The sequence below is a fragment of the Lupinus angustifolius genome, chromosome LG06, assembly GCF_001865875.1.
Source record: "Lupinus angustifolius cultivar Tanjil chromosome LG06, LupAngTanjil_v1.0, whole genome shotgun sequence".
Classification (NCBI taxonomy): Eukaryota; Viridiplantae; Streptophyta; class Magnoliopsida; order Fabales; family Fabaceae; genus Lupinus; species Lupinus angustifolius.
In genome coordinates this window covers 2,747,887-2,769,283 of record NC_032014.1, presented here as the reverse complement: position 1 = coordinate 2,769,283, position 21,397 = coordinate 2,747,887, and the positions used below count along the sequence as shown (strand labels likewise).

The window sequence follows — 21,397 nt, the reverse complement described above, 5'->3', positions numbered from 1 at the left end:
AGCCGCTCAAGCCATAATTCAGAAGAAAATCACTAGAAAATACTGACACCCCTCACCCAAGCGAGGGACTGTCTCCCAAGCGCCAATTGAAGGTCAAAAACCTGATAGCTTCGGTTTCTCTCTCGCCCAAGCGAGGGAGCCTCACCCAAGCGAGGTGTTCAAGCGAGAAAGGGATTTTTTCTCTCGCTCAAGCGAGAATCCTTAGCTTGAGCGAGAGAGTGGCAGTTGGAACTTGATATAGGCAGTTATGGACAACAATGGGGTTATCGAAACACTTCTGAAGCATATTTGGCACGAAAATAGAGAGAAACACATGGAGATTATGATAGAAATCATGGAAACGATTCTAATTCACATTATTCCTTGTATAATTTCATGATTCGAGCGTTGTAATAACGAGAAGGAGTGATTAGATCTTGCTGTGGGATTCGAAATGTAATCTTATAACCTTTGTATTCCTGGATTCGATTCCATTGTAATTGTTATTTGATTTTGGGAAATCCATCTCGTTCTTAATGCATGAATTTACTCTGCTACTAATTTCTTGTTCTTGTGTTCAAGTTTAATTGGGAAGTTAAACTTGACACCGAACCTGGATCATCTTCCTTCATACAACATTGCTCTAGGAATGGATAATGATGCATTAATTGCTTTTACATGAAACTTAATGTTAGTTAATCGATCAAATATCCAATGAATTGCTTTTACACTCAATGAATTGATGTGAATGATTTGAATGATATGTGCATCTGAATAAGTAAATTCACAATTCACTTGGAATTGAATCCATGAATGTCATTGAGAAATAACGATGCATTTCGATCCAAGTTTATTTTACCTGTTTTTCTTCAATTTATGATTTTTCACAACCAAATACAAAATTTTATAAAAACATCATCATAAATATATACTCAATTCATTCTTGTAGGAATTATTGTAAATCTAGTTTACTCCCTGAGGACGATATCCCAATATTTTACCAGATTTTATTATTTGGACGATACGAGGCACTTCCCGTACTATAAAAATCTAACAATAACTTAGGGATATAATAAAAGATATTAGTTAATCCAAATTTTAAATATCTCAAACACAATCTTAAGTACGTTTATAAGTTGTTATAAAAGGGTAAACCAAAGATTTGGGGTAATAAAATATAATTGTAAGAAACTTTACTTTATATCCAAAGACAAACTCATAAAACCTTAGTATTTAGAATTAAGGGTTTGTCAGATAAAATCTCATGATATAAGAGTTGAAAATATAAGATCCAATAATATAAAATGAATTAAAACATTTTTCACAACAAGACTTTCCCAAAAATCAATATTTTTAATTATTATTTTTACCATTTTAAATTTATTCTTATGTTTATTACTTGTCATTTTGTTTTTTTTTGGATTGATTCCAAATGAATATCATCGAATAGGTAGATTTAATTTACTCTGAATTCGTATAAGCGTGGAGTGTTAATAATTTTCTTACTCTACTTCATCATTTCCATCAGCTCGTGAAACCAGCTTCACAACTGACCATCCTTGCTCTCCGTACAGACAAAGCATTGAGGTATTCTTTTTCGTCCCTAATTTTCGTCTTAATTCTAAATTTTGGAGTTTCAATTTAAAAAAAAACGGCAATTGAAGTTAATTTTGTTATTCCCCTCTAGTTGTTTATACCGAAACCATTCAATCCATAAAAAGTGCATTTTTTTGATATGAAACTAGGACCTGGTTTGGTTGCTGATACATTTTATTCTTCATTTTCCAATCTAGATCTGTATGTGCTGCTCATAAGCTGTTTGATAAAATATTCAAATCAATAAATCATATGTGCTTTTACATTCTATACTGAGTGTTATGTGTTTGATGAAAATGGCCACTTGAGTCGTTTTGTCTTTAAGTTCATAAGGTGGACAACTAGTAGTGTATTTTGCTCGCTCAAACAACAACAATCGAGCCTTGATGTTAGTAGGTGGGGTTGGGCGCTACATGATTAAACGACACCATAATACTTTATGATAAATCTTATTCACCAATAAAACATTGATGTGTAAATTTTACTTAGTCATTTCGCCTTTTTTTCTTGGCCTCTCTTATCTTTAGAAATTAGACTAACATCAAATTGATTTATTCTCCTTATTGAAATTTTGTAATGGCCTCATCCACACATGCCCAAAACATGTAAGGCGTGGTTTCTACAATAGGAGCTACCTCAATTTTCTCCTTAGTGCATTCATTCATAATCCTATCTTATCTAGTGTGTTTACTCATCCAACACAATAGTTTCATATTTGCTAGATTTAGTTTATTCTCTTATTGACATTTTGCTCACTGAACCCTGGAAAAAAAACTCCAGCTTCTCCTACCTTCTTATTTTGTGACAATATTCTTTCCACGAAACTTCTAAGATCATCTTTGTGAAAAAAGTAGTAATAATAATAATAAAAATGAACATGAAAAGGGAAAACAGGGGCAAGACAGGTTGGTTTATTGTCCACAATAGGTAATAAATATGCAGAATGTAAGTTGAATTGGAAGATCTGATGGAACCATAACTTCGATTTTGACCAGTTAAGCAAAATGGTCATGTGGTATCATAACTAACTTACATCAGAAATGCTACTTTAGATTGCCTGGAAAACAATAAAACTAGATTATGTAATGTTAAGAGCAAAGCACCATCTTAAGTTCTCTTAAATCATTTCTCCATACCAACATCTCTTCCTATAACTATTCAGCAAATGAATTTGGCCATCAATTCCATTAACACAGCCTTTTGTAATTCCATTTGAGAAGACTATCTAACCCATTTTCCACTGTAGAGTCATCTGTGCTTTTGAATTATGATTCTTTTAACGTGCATTGGAAAATTGCCGCATATTCATTTAGTTGCTATTCCACAACTATTTGCATGACTTGAGAAAGCCTAAAGAAGTGACATATAATAATAGTTTATCTCTTAGGCCACACATCTTTAGTTGTTGGAAAAGAAAGGCTACATAGAACCGCCCTAATATTGACTTTCACTGAATCCAGGATAATTACCATTCTCATCAAATTTAGAATGTCATCTCAGCCTACACAAATACTCTGAAGAGGAGAACAAAGAAGTTTAGAAATTTCAGCTTTCATTGACATACATGATTCATATACAAGCTACAGTGTGGTGGCACAGACATAAAAAAGCGTTACACTTTTCAACCTCAGATAAGCTTTTGTTTGCTGGGGTGACATCTTCCAACTTTCCAAGTACTCGGAATCAGTTAAAAAAATAGAATTCCAAACAAAACCTGACCTATTTCTTATACATCAATATCGCAAAATTTTCCATCCATTGTTTTAAACTGCTTTCACAGCAGCATCTCTAGAGGCAGTGAGAGACCTGCTTGCAGTGTTTACTACTTTACTGCTTTGTTCACCTGGTCATCCATGTCTTCATAGCATTCTCTAATTTTTTCCTAGCAGCCTGCAATCTTAACTCATCAAGAGTGCTCCTTTGCAGCATATTGTGTAGACTATGGACTGAAATTGCTATTATTGTTGAGGATGCAAATTTGATTATGTGTTGTTTTGGTGCTTACCATTGAATTAATAGTTCACCACCTTGACAAACACATTTTGACTGTGAACTGATAAACAAGCTTCAATGTTATTACTTGTTTTCAAAGCAGAAGTGTTAGTTTTACTGTAAGGAAAGTATGGTGATTGAGTAATCTGGTTTCTTTTTTAGGGTGGGGGGGTCTTTGTGGTTGAGACGTTGAGTATCATATTGATAATCCTAATAGGCGTGATTGTAATTGGCCACAAAAAACCAATGAAGCCTTTATACAATCCTAATGCATATTTATTGTTTATTCACACTCCAACCTTAAAACATTGACAATTGGAAAGATGGTTTAAAACTTTCAGCATCTTCATTCTGAAACCGTTTAAGTGGATCAATTGCAGAGTTACACAAATACTAATTAGCTGACACAAAATGTTTCTAGCAATAAAACAATGTGACAATTTCATTTGAAAAAGTCTTATTTGTTCTCATGTGCTTTGCCAATGTATGCTTCAAACCTTCCTATGTTAACATACTGCAATCTCTATGCAATGTTGCCAGAGCATTTGCCATAAGATGAGAATGCTCTTATAGACTTGTAGTTAATCACTGCAGTGATGACTTGTATATAATATTAACTATTTGCTTGAATGCTAGTAGTAAAAAAGGAACAGTAATTGTACCACATTCCCCTACTTCTCATAACGATTGTCACTGACCCTGATCAGAAATTGTTTGACATGTAGAAAAATGTACTTATTACATGTCATTGTTTGTCAGTATTCTCATCTGGATGATAAATTACGTAGGCATCACTGCATTGCCACATATTGTCCTTTTCCACTTTATCATATTATTTAGCTCGATCCAAATTAGTGACATAAGGTTTGGTGGTTGTTTTTGTCGCACATCTTTTGTTAATGGGTTTTTGTGAACAGGCTGGTTGCCCAGCGGCCAGTGCCTTATACATGTATAACAAATTGTCAAAACAAGGAAATATAACTTTTCAGTAAAAAAGGTGAAGATATGGGTTATGATTAGGCTTTTGATGTAGCCTGTAGAGAGGATTTCAGGTTAACTTTACAGATGATCATTCAGAAATTGTTTTGCTCATTAGCTTCACTTCAGGATATGCGTTCTTCATGTATCTGCAGAATTAGATTATCAGATACAGTTTTAAAGGGACAAAAACCGTTCCTCATGTAACGTTTAAGATGTATGGAGATATGCATGTGTTTTTATATAATAATTGTGCATCTATATACATATGCTTTCTTTGTTGTAACTTCTGTTTTAGCTTGTATAGTATTATGATTAGTGTAACTTTTCATCTCTAGGCACCCAAGTGAGGATTCAATGAATGGTGCTTCTTCATCAAGTAGCTTAAAGGCAGCTTTCTCTTATTGTGCTCAACAAGTGCGAAGATATGATTATCATCATTATCTTTGCCTTCTTGAACTGCCTCCATCTATGCGGAAGGCTGCATTTGCACTCCGTGCCTTGAATGTTGAAACAGCTAGAGCTATGGACGTTGCTTCAGATCCCAGGATTGGTCTTATGCGCCTTGTATGGTGGCAAGAAGCCATAGACAAAATATTCGCCAATACATTGATTGAACACCCAACAGCACAGGCCCTCTCATCTGTTATAGGCGAGAACAAAATTAGTAAGACATGGTTGAAACGATCAGTTGAAGCTCGGATCAATGATGCTAGAAGAGAGGATAATGACATGCCAGAAACTATGGGGGAGTTGGAGAAATATGCCGAGGACACAGTATCAACCTTGCTGTACTTGACACTTCAATCTGGTGGTATCATGTCTACTACAGCTGACCATGCAGCCTCGCATATTGGCAAGGCCAATGGTATTCTTTTGCTGCTTAAATCACTACCCTATCACGCTAGTCACGGCCGCCATTTTTCTTATATACCAACTGCAGTGGCATCAAAGCATGGGCTAATAGTTAAGCAGGGAGGTGGAGAAGGGTCAAGGGTGGACTCTCGTGAAGGCCTTTGTAATGCAGTTTTTGAAATGGCATCAGTAGCTAATGCACATTTAGAGAAGGCTAGGAAGTTAGCTAAAAGTGTGCCTCCCGAGGCTCTTCCGGTGCTGCTGCCAGCTGTTCCTGCTCAAGTTCTCTTAGATTCTCTGAGTAGGGTGAACTTTGATGTGTTTGATCCGAGGCTAACACGAGGTGTACTAGGAATACCGCCTTTGTGGTACCAGCTTAAACTGAAGTGGACTTCATGGAGAAGGAAATACTAACAACTTATCTAGCCTAACTACGAAGTTTGCCTGAGGAAAATTCTATGTATCGAGATTTTATTCATTTAAGTAATAAGTATGTTGGGATCGACATACTCATATTTTGTTGGCGGAGACTTTGCAAGTGTCTCTCTAAGTTCTAATAGAGTCATGAAGCCTCCCTTGATTTGGAAGTTTTAGGTAAAATGTGATATATGTGGTTAAGATTATTTGTAATGGTGTAAGCTCTTTCAAGGGTTATTCTAGCATAATTAGATGTGTCAAAGTTGAGTTATTTGGAATGCAGTTGCTTTTGGTGGGAAAGTTTTCTCACCGAAGCATCATACTAAACTCAAATGAATGGGATAATCTCTTGTTGGTGGAAGATATATGTGATTTAGACCAAAGAAAGTTCATTTAAACTTAAAGTTGGTTCAATAGGTTGTATGAATCGTAAATGGTGGGAAGAAAAATAGCGAGTGAAAGAATGAAGAGTCACGCGCCAGGACATCAACATTTAGATGTCACGTGTGCTTTTTAAGTGTAGATTTAATCTAAACAGTTAATTTTAATATAAATGTTACAATTAAGGGTTTCGGTTCTTATCATATTATTTTTACTTAAGTCAATTTTTGCATATAAAAATAATTAATTAAAATTAAACTTCAGACTTATATTAAAAATAATATGAATTTTATTTAACATCTCAAAAATATTATTAATTACATTATAATATTTATATACAGTGAATATAAAGTTTTTATATGATGAATGTATCATTTATCATTCATGTATATTTTTTAAAAATCAATGCTAATTAATATTAAAGTATAGAATAAAAATGGGTTGATATCATAAAAGTGTTATGATACTGTCTTACTTTGGTGTACATAAATATTAAACTCATGAAAAAAATAATTTAACAAAAATGTCTCTATTTATTTAGAATGAAAGTACATGGTGTATCCGGAGGGAGATGTGTCTCTTTCGAATTGTTTGAGGTCGGTTGGTGGGCCCTGCTCGTGGAAGCTTTAGGAACAGATTTAATAATGCAATACAGATATAAAATATAGCCTTTAAATATTGCGGACCAACTAACAAAGTCCGCGTGCGGTTGCAGCAACTGAAAAACAATTATTATCTTTCATAAAAACATTAAAATCATAGACATGTTGTCTTGTCTGTTACAAATTTATATTTGCACTTTTTGAAGACAAAGGGTAACTGCACCTGCAATGGACAACTCTGTTATTCTGTTTAATGTTTGATTTGGTAGGAAAGAAAGAAGGAAAGAGAATTTGGTCACAGTAATATATAGGGAGGAGAGAGGAAAAAGAGTACAGTTTATCTCAGCTACTAAAGGAAAAGAAAAATATTTTTCATCTTTTATTAAAAATTTAAAATCATAGTCATTAATACCTTTTGTTCCTTATGTGGGACAATCTTAATTGAGTATTAGAGAGGATCTCCTTTGGAAGAAAAATGTATAGGTCTTATGTAAAAAATTATCTTCTCCTAATTAGAAGAAAATGAGTATCAATTGTGTTGTTTTTTTTATCTTAACAAGTTTGCTCATAATTTTTTTTTATTTTGACATGTTTGCTCTCATTTATTTAATTAAATACTTTAATTTTAGTTTAACATTATTCATAAATAATTTAATTAAGTCTATGTATGAATTTGTTGATATAAAATTATATATTTACTCAAAAGTTCAGAGTTTGTTGATATAAAATTATATATTTATCGTATGATGTAGGAATATATTTGTCTCTTTCTTCTTACCTTCTTCTCCACAAGCAAAAAAAAGGCTCAATTGCTTTCTTGGATATGGAATATCTCACTTGTAGAAATTGCTTGCAGTTTTATGTAGCAAAACTGTTAACTTTATATAAACAAATTTGAAGCCCAATCAATCTAATTCTAGTCGCACAACATACGTTTTCAAATCGTGAATCAAACACTTGGATAAGCAACAGCTTTTGATATTGCAATAATAGTTCTCTTTTTTTGTTAAATGGGGAAGAAGAAAACAACAACTAAACTAACAGAAATAAATCCAAAATCAAGAAAAGATTGTGCTTCTTGAGAAGCTACATTCCAAACATCCAACTCAAATGATGAATGCATTCTGACTTAGCCAAGTAACCCTAAAGCATGTTAACTTTTCTCATAATAGTTCATATATGGAGAGGATCCATACTGGGTTATTTAATTCTATACATTATTCTACTTTTTCATCTGAGCTGAAAAATTATCTAAATAAAAAATGTTAAACTACTATAGATAATTAATTAACTTTAATAAAGGTGAGTGTGCTAGAAGTTTAGTTCACCTCTGATTAATTGATGATCCTTCCCGGTTACAATTTGATTGGTTATTTCTAATATTATAATCATGCATTGTTATTATAATCATCATATATAACAACTACAATAAATATATCAAATATGGATGTGTTCACCACGCTCAGCTATTAAACTGACGGAAACACCACTGCGACAGTAAATATATATTATTCTGATTAAAATAAACAATAAAAAATTGTTATTATAGATCAATTCATAAATAAGCAGTTTATTATTTTTATTGGGATTCAAATGAACAATTTATTGTATATAAAATATTTTAAAACTTGCTTTTCATAATTTTATATACAATACTTATTAAGTAGTTAATTCAAGGCCTATGAAGATAGTGTGTGAAAGAGATGGGACAATATGAAAATAGGGGAGAGTGTAACTTTTGGCTGGAGGAATGATGACCTACCATTGGGTCACCACCTAATGATAAAAGTAAAGTAAATCTCGATGGATTGCCATCATATCATTGTAAAACCTATGCATTCATATACGAAACTTGGTCTTTAATTTTCTTTATTTTAATTATTTTTATACACGAGGCTCCATGGGAGGTAAAACAAGTGGGAAGAAAATGAGAAAATGTCTAAAATCATAATTCCAAAGGTTTAAACATAATTACTATGTTCATTGTTTTTGTATTCCAATTAATTATAATGAAGACTTTATATAAAAGGAAGAAAAACTAAATAACTTAACAATCAAAACTAATTGTAACTATGAAAGGTAAGTAAATTTAAATTAATTACTAATACAATAAAATATTAATCCAAAATATATTTCAAGAATTCTTTCATAAGTTTGCTTCACTTTGGCACAATTGAACTTTTTGCCTGGTAGATTCATTCCATTTTAATTTCTATCACATTTTAATCTTTTGTAGTCTCATCCTTCTTATCTACCTCCTTCTATTGTGTATTTTCTCACTATTTTTTATTCAATTCACTTAAAAAAATCAAATAAAAATATCACATTATTTTCCTAGTATTTATATTTTGAACCTAATGACCCATACTTAATGCAATGAATTGAGGTCTAATTTCTGTTTTTAATATTGTTATAAGAATTGGCCATTCGTGCTGACCCTTTGATGTATGCTACATTCTCTCTTACTCTTTATCTCCCTTTGTCGGGTCCCACATATCAAACGTTAACACCACATCATTCTTTTCTGATCACCATCAGTGGCTGGTGGGTGGAATTAGAGGTTGACATCTTTCTCAGTTTTAGCGCCTTACTTTTATGAACTCAAGGCTTTTTTAGCAATCTTGCTCCAACTCAATAGCTAAGGAGAGAGAAACTTTTGAGAGAGATGGTTAATGGTTGTATTAGGGTTCTTGTATTTATGTGAACTTGTTTTCCCTTCCTCTTATGTTTTTCCTTCTTATATAACCCAACCTCAACTTCATTTTTTCATTCTTGAACCCTTCTTTTTCCTTTTCTTTATCCTTCTCTTTTTCATTAGTCCTCGGGATCTCACACTCGCTTTTTTTTAGACTGTACCTGAGTGCAAAAAACAAGTGAGAGAGGTGATTCAGTTCAAATCCCGAGGATCACTATTAATTGCTCCTTTTACTTTCTTTGTCTCCTTGTCCGCTCGTGTTTCCTTGTCTTTGTTTCAGTGCTTTATTTACTGTTTGTTCTTTCTAGTTTGATTTCAAGAACCCTGATAAAGATTGTTATTAAAGGAAGCTTTGAAAAGGTTGGTATCTAGCATCAAAGTGGATCATCAGATCTACACAAAAGCTCTTGTCTTATTAAAGAGCAATATATCAAGGTTGTTCTTTTACCACCAGCTTTTAAAGTGTTCTTCATAAAATCCTAGTTGAAATTTCCCTCGATCGATTTTATTATATCATATTTGGGGTTTGCATCCTGATTCATTTACTTTAGCATATGTTAGTATTAAGCGAGTGTCATGGTGGTTGATCTATTTTATATGAATCAGGTCAGCTAGCATAAGTCCAAAAAGGAAATAAAAGACAACTAAAGAATACAGAAATTCGGTCAAATTATGCTGAATGTCACTTGCATAAAATCTTTGACATGACTTTGATCTGTGTTTCGGTTAGAGTTTTTATATCTCAATTCACACCTACCACAAAAATCATGCTTATACTTTCCCCTTTTTCCAATTTTATTTTGCACCAGCTTGTGTATATATGTATATATAATCAGACCTGGAGAGACCATTCTTTTTTCTGCAACCGATGTTATTTTTCCTACATCGTCTGGTTGTCTGAAAAATTGACTCCTAAGTCATTTTACCTTATGTAATTAACATGTGTGGCCAAATTATGACGTAAGCCATAACGTGCAATTTGACTTAACTTCTTTGTTGAAATAGACTAAATGCTTGGTGCTACGCTATATCATACTAGATCATCGATGTAGTTACATGTTTGCATTGTCAAAGTGTGTCTCTCTACCGCGTGTCAGAACTTAGTTTAATTTGTCATTTTTACTTGAAAAGTGGGTTTATGATTCATCGGTGAAGTTATTAAGTAGATACCTTTATGTTTGTGTGATAAACTTGTACATCTACCATTTATGTTTTCAAATTCCGTTGTTTTTTTTTTATATTTTGGGTTATATACTTCAGTTAGATTTTATGATTATATTTGTGAGATGTCATCATATTCATGTTAGAACATTGGCGCATGATAAATCTAATGAAGTTGCATGAGGCAAATTATTATTTATATTAAGCTGCTTTTCTTTCTCCCGGTATATGTAGAATATCATTAGGAACCGATTGCTTCTAGCCCTAATGTTGTCTATATGTGTTGTTAAATGTTGTTATTTTCAAAATAGTGGTTGAAAATTGATGAAATTGATTAATAACTAATAAATATTTAACATCTGATCCTAACAAAATATTCGTGTCAATTATCAAAGTAACTAATCTCATTAGCTCTTATCTAGTATCAAGTTATGCTTTTATCCCCTCCTTTTCTTCACTGACTATTTTTATGGCACTTTCATGGTTCTTCACTTAGCCTTACTTAGTCCATTCATTAAATTTTTTATTGCTTTAGGTTTCCTAATTCCTAACATAGTTGGACCTCTTAATCTAAGAACTTCATTTAGCGCTTTTCCTTGTCAAGTTTCTTCTTTGTCCTGATCAACAACCCAGAATAGTGGTAGCTAGTTATAATCTTATAATTTTATGATACAAAATCTTCTAATTTAAGTGCTAGCACCTTTATTCCTTATATACTAAAAGAAAATTGTCAAATTTCATGTTCTATGTATTACAAGATAGGTGATTGGTTAATTTTTGCTCTTTTCAAATGAAGGATACCAATCTGAGAGTAAATATGAATACTTTTTCACATCTTCCTCCTGGCTTTCGGTTTCATCCCACTGATGAAGAACTTGTTGATTACTACCTTAAGAACAAGATAGCTTCCAAAAGGATTGAGCTAGATGTAATAAAAGATATCGATCTCTATAAAATTGAGCCATGGGATCTTCAAGGTATGAGCTAGCTTTCCTTAATCATAAAGCATTAAAGCCCTACTAGATTAGCCAAAAGCATTAAATACATAATAATATATCACAGTACCATAACTGCTCGCATTTTTTACTTTTCTAATGGACAGAATTATGCAAATTCGGAAGTGATGAACAAACTGAATGGTATTTCTTTAGTCATAAAGATAAGAAGTACCCAACTGGCACCCGCACCAATAGAGCTACAAAGGCAGGATTTTGGAAAGCTACGGGAAGAGACAAGGCAATATACTCGAAGCATTCACTGATTGGGATGAGAAAGACTCTTGTATTTTACCAAGGAAGAGCCCCAAATGGACAGAAATCGGATTGGATCATGCATGAATATCGGCTAGAAACTAATGAAAATGGAACTCCTCATCAGGTAATTGATGTACCTAGCTATTAGGAGATTCTTACATGCTCCTATAACAATGCTAATTGTGTAATATTCAGGGTACATCTTGCACCCTTTTATTAATATAGTTTGTTTGTTTGCTGATAAAAAAAGTTAGCATGTCCCAAGGATTGAACTAGTACTCAAGGACTGGGGTGATGGTCTTCAAAGTTGGTATGGGTCATTCTATAACACACATGTTAAGTATCAACGTCTCGAAGTCCCATTTCGGTTGAGATAAATTATGAGGTTTTCTTACTCTAGAAGAAAGTCCCATTTCCATTAACATTTTTCTCTTGAATTATTGGGTCCTTTGTCTCTTAAATCTTAATTATTGTAACCCTATTTGTGCTCTCTACGGCTCTCCCTTTGTTTCCTTTGTCAATTTACAAAACTCATGAAGACAACTGTTACATAAATAAAAGATCGTTTATATATTATATATAAGAATTCACTGGTAGCATTGGCGAACTTCTTATGATTTCTGTTTGCCTTATGCACATGCAGCCAATAATCTTATTTTCTGTAGTGCACTGTGCAGGAAGAAGGCTGGGTTGTATGTAAAGTGTTCAAGAAAAAAATGACAACAGTGATGAAAATGAGGGAATATGAATCACCATGCAGTTGGTATGATGATCAAGTCTCCGTCATGCAAGAGCTTGATGCTCTTTCTCGCCCCAATTATGCATCACAACACTATCAACACTACCCTTGCAAACAAGAGTTGGAATTAATGCAATACAATATGCCCCATGATGCTAATTTCCTCCAACTTCCACAACTTAACAGCAGCAAAGTTCCTCAATCTTATGGCTATGATATCAATAATAATAACAATGGAAGTGCTTTGCAGTCCTCGTCACTCACTCAAGAAGAACACACACTATATTGCCAGCAGCAACAAAGCGCGCACATACATCATAGTACTAGCAATGATCAAGTAGTGGAGCAAGTGATGGATTGGCGAGTACTCGACAAATTTGTTGCTTCTCAGCTTAGTCATAATGATCAAGATCATGTTTCCAAGGGAACAAATTATTCAAATGTGGCTGAACAAATTACTATCCAAGTAAAAGGATCGGAAAACCTGGAAATTGGACAGGAGCATGCTTCAACGTCCACCTCCAGCTGCCAGATTGACCTGTGGAAATGAAACTATATATAGTAACTATGGAAGATGCATACTAATTTTATAGGAACTACAGTATGATGCTTGAATAATAATAAAAATAAATGGTATTGCTCCAAGTTTCTCTGTACATGATAAACCCTAAAGTTTCAAATATCCTTATTACCTGTTAAACCTTTGTTGCCAGTGTATCCACCTGTAGCAAAAAACTTGTACTTCATGGTGTACTATCAGCTGCTAGATTTGCTGGAACTTGTTGTTGAAGTGGTTCTTCATTACAGCATAATTTGCATTTATTTCAAATTGCAAATTAATGATATACATATGGTATGTACTTGCTTAAATATATATTGTACCTGAAATCCGTTAATTGGTTGATTCTAATAATTTGTATCGCCATGTTTAGTATGGATTGTAAAGGCTTGAGGCTTGAGAATCTAAACCAAGTGCATTTGCAATTAAATAAGAATTTATGTATATTTTCTCTCCACTTTGGTGTCCTTATTTGTTTTCACTCTTCGCCATTTTTTATTTTTTATTCAACATGTCTGATTTTTTGTAGTGTACAATTTCTAAATAGATCTGAAATTTTCACACAAATGCTTTCCTATATGATTATTTTTTAGGCGCTTAGCGAACTTACTAAGTAAGAAGGGAACAACAGATTTGAGTTTGGTGCTCTGCGAAATTGACCTTTGCTAAGCGGCATGGACTTCTTGCTCTTGCACTCGCTAGTGATTTCTTGGCATGCAATTTCATGGCCCTCCCTCAGCGACGCTTTGTCTCACTGATCAAGAAGTTTAATTTTTCCAGCTTTCTTTGTAACTTTGTTTTGTTTGTTTAATCAATGAAAGTTGATATGCTTCTGCGCACACATCCAGTTAAAAAAAGTTTGAAATTGCTATTGTGACTACATGTTGCATTTATTGTACCTGCGTGTGGACTATGGCAGGAAAACGTATTCCGTATGGTTATAGTTGCAATGGCCATGTGGATGTGTTGACAGCCAAAATTATAACATAGCTAATCTATATCAGTGGTTCGGTTAAATATTGATTATTGGATTCACAAGAACTTTATACTACAGAAAATGACATAATTAAAATTCAAACTAAAAATCTACATAAGTTAACATGCTCTTGATGCTACTATTATTCCACTATGACAAAGATGAATTCTATTGTGATATTGGAGTAGTTTTCATTTTTGGGCGGCACAATGAAGTTAACTTTTTAAAACCTCAAACCAAGTGAAGTAATTCATAAACCAAAGGGACATCGATATAGTAATCCTGCTAATGCATGCAAGCATGTAACCTTATGAAGGTTCACCCTTTGAATACCCAATAAATTGCGGATGAATACCCATATATTGATCAGCAGGCCTTACTATGAATGGGACACAGATTACGTGTCCCCATTTCTGTCCCACTTTCCTGTCCCGGTCCAATAAAAAATTGACACTTCATTAAAAAAGAAAAATTTAAAAACTTAAAGTAACATATGTTTCTCAAATCACCATTAACTGTATTCTGGCCTTTTGTAGGAAATTCAAATAGGAACTCACTTGCCATTAAACTATGTTTCTGTAAAAGTTGTAAGTTGTAACTTTTGTAGTAAGTTGTAACCATTGCACTTTGTTTAATAATATTGTTGTCTTATTAAATAGCTCAATTGGTAGAGATATAGGAGACATAAAGTTGCTCACTTAGTTTTAAACCATGACATTTATACAATTTCGACTATCCCATTCTCCATAAAAAAACTGTCTCTAAATTTTTTAAAGGACTCTAATTGCTATGACAAAAAGTTTTAGCATAGAGCAGCAATACGTCATATATAAAATTAATCTGTATGGTACATAAGGCAGATTATTAAAACATCACAAAGGATAAATGAAAGGAAAGACTTGAATATTCTTTTATATATCAAACTAATTCTAGACGTTCTATTCCATTCTCACAACGCATACCTGTGTGTGAAGACGGCTTCTCCTTCTGAAATAGAGCCATATCTTTGAAAGTGTCACCCACTGAAGTATGTTCTCAAAAGCTAATGGTTTATATAGAAACATAGAAAATTAAATAAGTTGAATCACTAATCGTGGATGTAGTTTGAGGACAACAAAGTAGTTTTATGTATATGTGTCATTCAATGTTGACTACGGATGAAATTGTTGTGTCGGGGGTAAATTAAGAACCAAAACTTCCTTTCAAGCAATGGCACGACACAATCATTAGGCATGCTCCTATGATCCTATCAACTTAATCATAAAATTCAGGTGGTCTCAACTATAGTCAGAACTACTACCACTCATGACTTGCACAAAAAGAGAGGAAGTGTGAGAAACATTGGCATGCTTGCCACAATGATTTATCAAGTATGACTTTGAGTGGTACTCTATTGAGTCTATTCTCATTACTGTTTTTCTTCATAACATGAAAGAGATTAACTAATAGACTACTTGATGGGTTCGTCCTGCAAAGCCAAAACAACTGGGCCATGCATGAACATTGGAATAGAGATTGTGGTCCCAAATAATGTCTCAAATCTTATCTCATTTTAATCAAAACCTGATATATTAATTAAAAAAATTAAACAGTTATTATTGATTTTTTTTTTGTTTTATTATCACTGTTTTGCATATAAAGTTGTTACCTTGCCCTAAACTTTATGTGGCAATTTGGACTTCAGCACTCAAATAAAAAAAATTATGATAAAAAATTTCCAGCTATAAATTATAAACCCTTCCCAGTCCCAGAATCAAATTTGAAGGATCGATCATAGACGGTACAAAGTTCCTATGCTAAGTGTTCTGACTTGATTTTAGACGTATACTATTTTCCCACCATTAGTTTCCTATTAATTATATATGTGTTTGATGTGGACTTCACAATTTGTAGAAGGATTTGATTATCTCTTATAAACGTATATGCAAAAGGACCTAAAGGAACAAGGTAATACGTACATGTACATCAGATATCAATGTTACATGCATACGATATACCAATGATGATAGAAAAAGTTTGAGGTGACACAAGCACCACAATGTCCGAGGTAAAGTTCAGGTGGCCCGATCTCCAAACTAAAAAATATTGAAAATAAGAAACACAAAAGTCACAAAAGTTTATCATTCATGTTTGCTCTCTCTTCTTTATTTTTTTAATATATGAATCTGTTAATGAAATCTTTCTTAGGCATGGGGTGAAGAAAAAGAATGGAAGTGTGAAACAAAAGAAAAGTAAACTAAACACACCTACTTCCAAGCAACGTGATTAATTTCTTATGTGAGCTTAGATTTTGGCTTGTGGATGAGAGTCGTTGTGGGCTCCAATTGGAATATTATTTTTTTGCTAAGTTTGTAAAAATTACTTTTCCCTTAAGTTAACTTTAGCTTATAAGTCATTTCTTATTGAAATATATAGCATAAAAAACACAAACACTTATACTGTTAATATATATTAAATCGTATGTATAATATTTCTCTCTTAAAAATGGTAAGAGAATTGAATGAGATTTAATCAACTAATTCACTCAAAAATGTTGAAAATATATTCTATATAGAAATTAGAAAGTGTAATGGAGGAGACTTAATAGTTACTCTTTGCTAATACCAACGTTGCCGAAATCAATTATCCCCATTACTTGGATTCTGCATTGGCAACCTCAGTCATCCCTTTTTTTCTTCAATAAAAAATAATGGAATAGTATATATGTTGAACCGAACAAGAATAAATAAAGGGTACTCAATTGAGGATGATCCATGTTTAAGTTAACAAGACAACCGTAAATAATGGTTTAGAATGAAAATGCAGTACTCCCTCACCCTTAAATTTGAGGCTGATGTTTTAGTTTTTTCTAATATAACTTTACTTATTACTCGTCTTTTCATCCTTGTGAAACTTTAGAAAATTTGGAATCACGCGATAAAGTTAAAAGATACGGAAAGCGAGTACTTTGTCAATGAGGAGGGAGAAGTAAGTTGAGCATTTCGTCATGACATTGGAAGAAGATACGTGTTAAACAGTGAGACAAGTGTTCTTCTGGACAATTACACACCTCAAAAATGATTAATTTAGAGTATAAAATATATGTACTAACAGTATAAAGATTTATACACAGTCAGTATATCATCTAACATTTATTTGTAGTACTTTTATTTAAAAGTCAATGATAACTAAAAATCAATAATGTATAATATAGTGACAGTGTAAAAAACTTTTAAACTGTCCTTATATATATTTTTTCCAAAAAAACAATAGTAGTGAGAATTTTATGAAAGAATACGAGAAACATCACATCTCTTTTATTACAATATATTAGGTGTAACAATAAACTTAAAGGTGCCTAATCCGAACGGTACCAGATTACAACTAAATCTTCAATGAAAAGAATTAGACAAAAATGAGGGAGCAACGGGATTGCCCAAGGACAAAATAACCACAAAGTGATGTGGTTGTTGAAGAAGAGAAATTATTACATTCTTGTCACAACCAAACATTTACCAAATGAGGAGATGTGATTGTGATTATGGGTTTGATGAATTGAGAATATGAGGAGAATTAAGGATTTGCAATTATTTAATTTAAAAAATAAATAAAATTCCTTAAAAAATTATTTGTACCCTAATACTAGACCATCCGGTAATGGAGATGTTCAGGAATCTGGTTCCATATAAATGTAGCCACTAAATAGTTGTGTGGTCACACACTACTAACCCAATTTATTTTCTTTTGTACTTGTGAGCTTCTTATCTCCTTTTTAACTCTTCTGGTCTGATTGGAATGGGTGAATAAATGCAGAATTCATCTGCCAAACATTGACTGAGGCAGTCACAACAGCATCAGTAGCATTGTTGAACAAGAACAATCGAGCAGCTCCATAGATTGCCCTTGTTGGGTAAACCCGAGATGTCACACTTGTTCTTCCACCTTGAGCAAAACTTTCAACTATAGAATGATCCACCTAAATTATAATAAATAACACATTCCATGAAATATTAAGCTTCATCAGTTTCCCTGCTTCTTTTACCTAACATAACATACATATATATATATATATTCCTTTAAGCAAGAAAAATTGCAAGTACACACTTACCAATATTCTTACAGACAACTTTTCGTTTTTGAGCACTGGAACTATGCTTCCAAAGATTTGTTTATTAACATCATTTGCAAGAGAAGACCTACAACAACGATATAACAAATTCAACACTGTATTGCTCACAACATAATATAGAATACTTTTTTGTTTCTCTAATATAGTACCAATGAGAAATATCATTACTTCAAGTTCAAAACAAAAAATAGTACTATACCTTGATTGGTCAGAGCAGAAGGAAGCCTTGAGAATTCCATTGTTTCCTTTAACAACATAGAAGTAGACAGGAGTATATTCAGAAAGGTCATCATCTGCTAGAACTAGAAGGCCAAAAGGTCCTAAGGCGCTACGTTGAGATGCACCACCACTGATGCTGCATTCGTACTCCAAATTGGATTGGGATGTATTCTCCAAGGCTTCTTTATCTATCTCAAACTCAGCTTCAATGTCCAACTGTTGGGGTGGCAGGTACAATTTCATGTCATTAAATTATTTTGCATTAATTTAATTATATTAAGCTTGATGGTCTCTACTAATTTTGTCACTTGCAAATATTTGACAACATGAACACTAACCTGTGTGGCTGTTCCAATGTCTAGTGAGACTGTTGACCCTGCCTTCACCTTGAGGTTTTTGAACTCATTGCTTCTCAATCTCAAACTCTTCACTTCCTCAATAGGCCATTGAAGTAAGTTGCTACCGGTCTTCTTGTCAAGGGTCACTGTTCTTGGAATACTCTGCATACAGAGAAGATGTAACCGATTTAAAAAATGTACACAAGATAAATATTGTATTTATAAAGTACACAACATAAAAATGACAGCTATTTTTGTTGAAATAAATGTATATATAAAGTAGATGAAAGTAAATCATGATAGGTAAAGAAAGATAAATGCATTCAATATCAGATATTGTATTTACCTGAACTGATGCCCAACCTTTGGCTATATCAGCATATTCGCTGTCTAACTCTCCAATCCAACCCCACAACACTCGCCTTCCCTTACTATGATCAAAAAATGTCTTTGAAGCATAAAAAATGCCATAATCATACCTCAACCCAATACCAACATCGTTTTTGAAACTATCTGGTATAAACTTAACATTCTTCTCATCATAAGTCCCCAATGCATAGTAATCATGTCTGTCATCATCCAAGCTAACCTTCACTACATGCTTCACATCAGCACCAGTAATAGAAGTATCTAAACCATTATCAACCTTCCTAGACACAGGGTAAAAGTCTACACACTCCCACATGCCAGTGCCTGGCACAGCATGGAACAAACCATCTATCAGATCAAAGGTCTTAAAGTCTTTGGTTTCATACATCAAGGCTATGCCGGTTTTATTATGCTTAGACCCTATTGTAATGCGCCATTTTCCTTCGGAGGTGAGCCAAGCAGTGGTGGGGTCACGAAAATCCTTGCCACCAATGCCCGGTGGTGGGAACAGGACGGGGTTTCCAGGGTATTTGACCCAATCCACAAGAAGAGGATCTGAAGGGTCAGCAGGGTATGCAAGGTTCTGAACCTGCACGGACTCATTGGTCGAACCAGTGTATAACATGATTACTTGACCATCAGGTAAGATGGTTGCAGAACCAGTCCATACGCCGTTTTTGTCATACCATTGATCAGCAACCATTGCTAATGGAAGGTGAAGCCAATGGATCATGTCCCTTGAAACAGCATGTCCCCATACTATCATGTTACCCCAAATTGCGCCGCATGGATTGTATTGATAGAAGAAGTGGTACCATCCTTTGTAATACATGGGACCTGAAACACACAGATTGCAGCAAAACCATGTTAAAAAAGAAATAAAGAAAAAGAAATGCTTGCTGGAGTATTCTAAAATGAGAGAATTGAATTGTTGATGTGCAGTTTTAGGACATTTTTTAAAACTTATCTAAATAACTGTGGGTGTTTGAAGAGTGATTTTATTCTTGTGATAAACTTTTTTGTTTCAAATTAAAGATGGCCTTATCTTTTCTTCAAAAAACTAATGTTACATGATTTTAATTCTCCAGAAAAAATCTGAGACTTTCTGCAGAAAGGATCCACAACATGAGGCTAATGTTTGTATGATAATTAAGTGGGGTAAAAAGTATATAATAAATTCAGGAATTTGATCAAGTCAAAATGTTAACCAGCAAAAAATGGGGTTAGTTAATTAAAAAATAACATAAAAACAATGAGAATAAGAGAGGGTGCTCTTACCATTAGGATCTGAAACAGAGCAAACCAGATTCCGCCATCAGAATAAACCAAAGTCAGCCACCCAACAAAAAAGAAGAGAAAACTGACGTCATAAACATGCAACATTAATCACATTATCTTTATTTGATTTCAATTGAAATAATAATTTTGGGAACATTAATCACATTTATCCATAATCCTATACCGATTAGAATGCATTTCCAATAATTCTATACGTTAAGAAGATCATTTCATTCAAATAAAATCTCAAATATTTGATAGTTTCTGAAATCCAATATTGAACCAAAATATTTATAGATCATTTAGGATTAATTAAACATTTGAGAGAAATGCGTTTGATCTAATCTTTTTAGTTAATTTAAAAAAAGAAAATAAAACAGAAAACAAAATGAATTACCATTCATCCAATTCCTCTCAGGTTGGAAATGAAAAGCTGTTCTCTGCCATGAAAGCATGCTGTTATTCCAAGGATATGATTCTCCATTTTTTCCGGCGTGTAACTTGTTAGATTTCTCTGACACCCCTGCAGACACACCACGTGAAACAGGCTTCCATTTTTTCAAAGACATACCTTTTATTCTTGATTCTTCATTAGGTGTTAACAATGGACATGCCACATGTTCATTGTCAGGTTCAATTTGAGGTTCAGGTCCATTATGTGCATTTGAAGCCCTGTAACCAATAAATGCCACCAATGAAACAAGTACCAGAAACCCACAAATGGTCACAGCCACTATTTTCACGCGCCTACGAGGAGGCTCTAATATCGGAGATTCATCGGAGTGGGGTCCACCGGGGATAGGAACATAAGAAGAAGGGATAGGATCAGATGAAGGGGTCATTGTGGTGGTGATACAAGAGAGGTTGAAACAAAGGACAATGGGTTTAGAGGGTCAGAAACA

At 33.5% G+C, this 21,397-nt stretch overlaps 2 protein-coding genes and 1 pseudogene across 2 annotated transcripts; 2 read left to right on the top strand and 1 right to left on the bottom strand.

The window, feature by feature from the left end:
• On the top strand, positions 1,392-5,928 carry LOC109348918 (NADH dehydrogenase (ubiquinone) complex I, assembly factor 6-like). Its single transcript, XM_019589530.1, has 2 exons — positions 1,392-1,566; positions 4,884-5,928. Exon 2 carries the CDS (start codon positions 4,903-4,905, stop codon positions 5,812-5,814), a length of 912 nt encoding a protein of 303 aa, XP_019445075.1. The 5' UTR covers positions 1,392-1,566; positions 4,884-4,902; the 3' UTR covers positions 5,815-5,928.
• LOC109348917 lies at positions 9,895-13,470 on the top strand (annotated as a pseudogene).
• LOC109348914 (acid beta-fructofuranosidase-like) lies at positions 17,931-21,397 on the bottom strand. The gene is made up of 7 exons (XM_019589524.1): positions 20,893-21,397; positions 20,496-20,504; positions 19,195-20,054; positions 18,849-19,010; positions 18,491-18,726; positions 18,271-18,358; positions 17,931-18,138 (listed from the first exon to the last, which is right to left on the bottom strand). The coding sequence occupies exons 1-7, from the start codon at positions 21,335-21,337 to the stop codon at positions 17,935-17,937; spliced, it is 2,004 nt and encodes a 667-aa protein (XP_019445069.1). The 5' UTR covers positions 21,338-21,397; the 3' UTR covers positions 17,931-17,934.

Bases quoted from the DNA above. Each gene is read 5' to 3' on its own strand.
- LOC109348918 (XM_019589530.1), top strand. From the start codon at position 4,903: ATGAATGGTGCTTCTTCATCAAGTAGCTTAAAGGCAGCTTTCTCTTAT.
- LOC109348914 (XM_019589524.1), bottom strand. From the start codon at position 21,337: ATGACCCCTTCATCTGATCCTATCCCTTCTTCTTATGTTCCTATCCCC. The intron at 19,011-19,194 runs GTAAATACAATA...CTCTGTATGCAG, and splicing joins AAGGTTGGGCATCAGTTCAG to AGTATTCCAAGAACAGTGAC. The intron at 18,139-18,270 runs GTAAGTGTGTAC...ATTATAATTTAG, and splicing joins AGTTGTCTGTAAGAATATTG to GTGGATCATTCTATAGTTGA.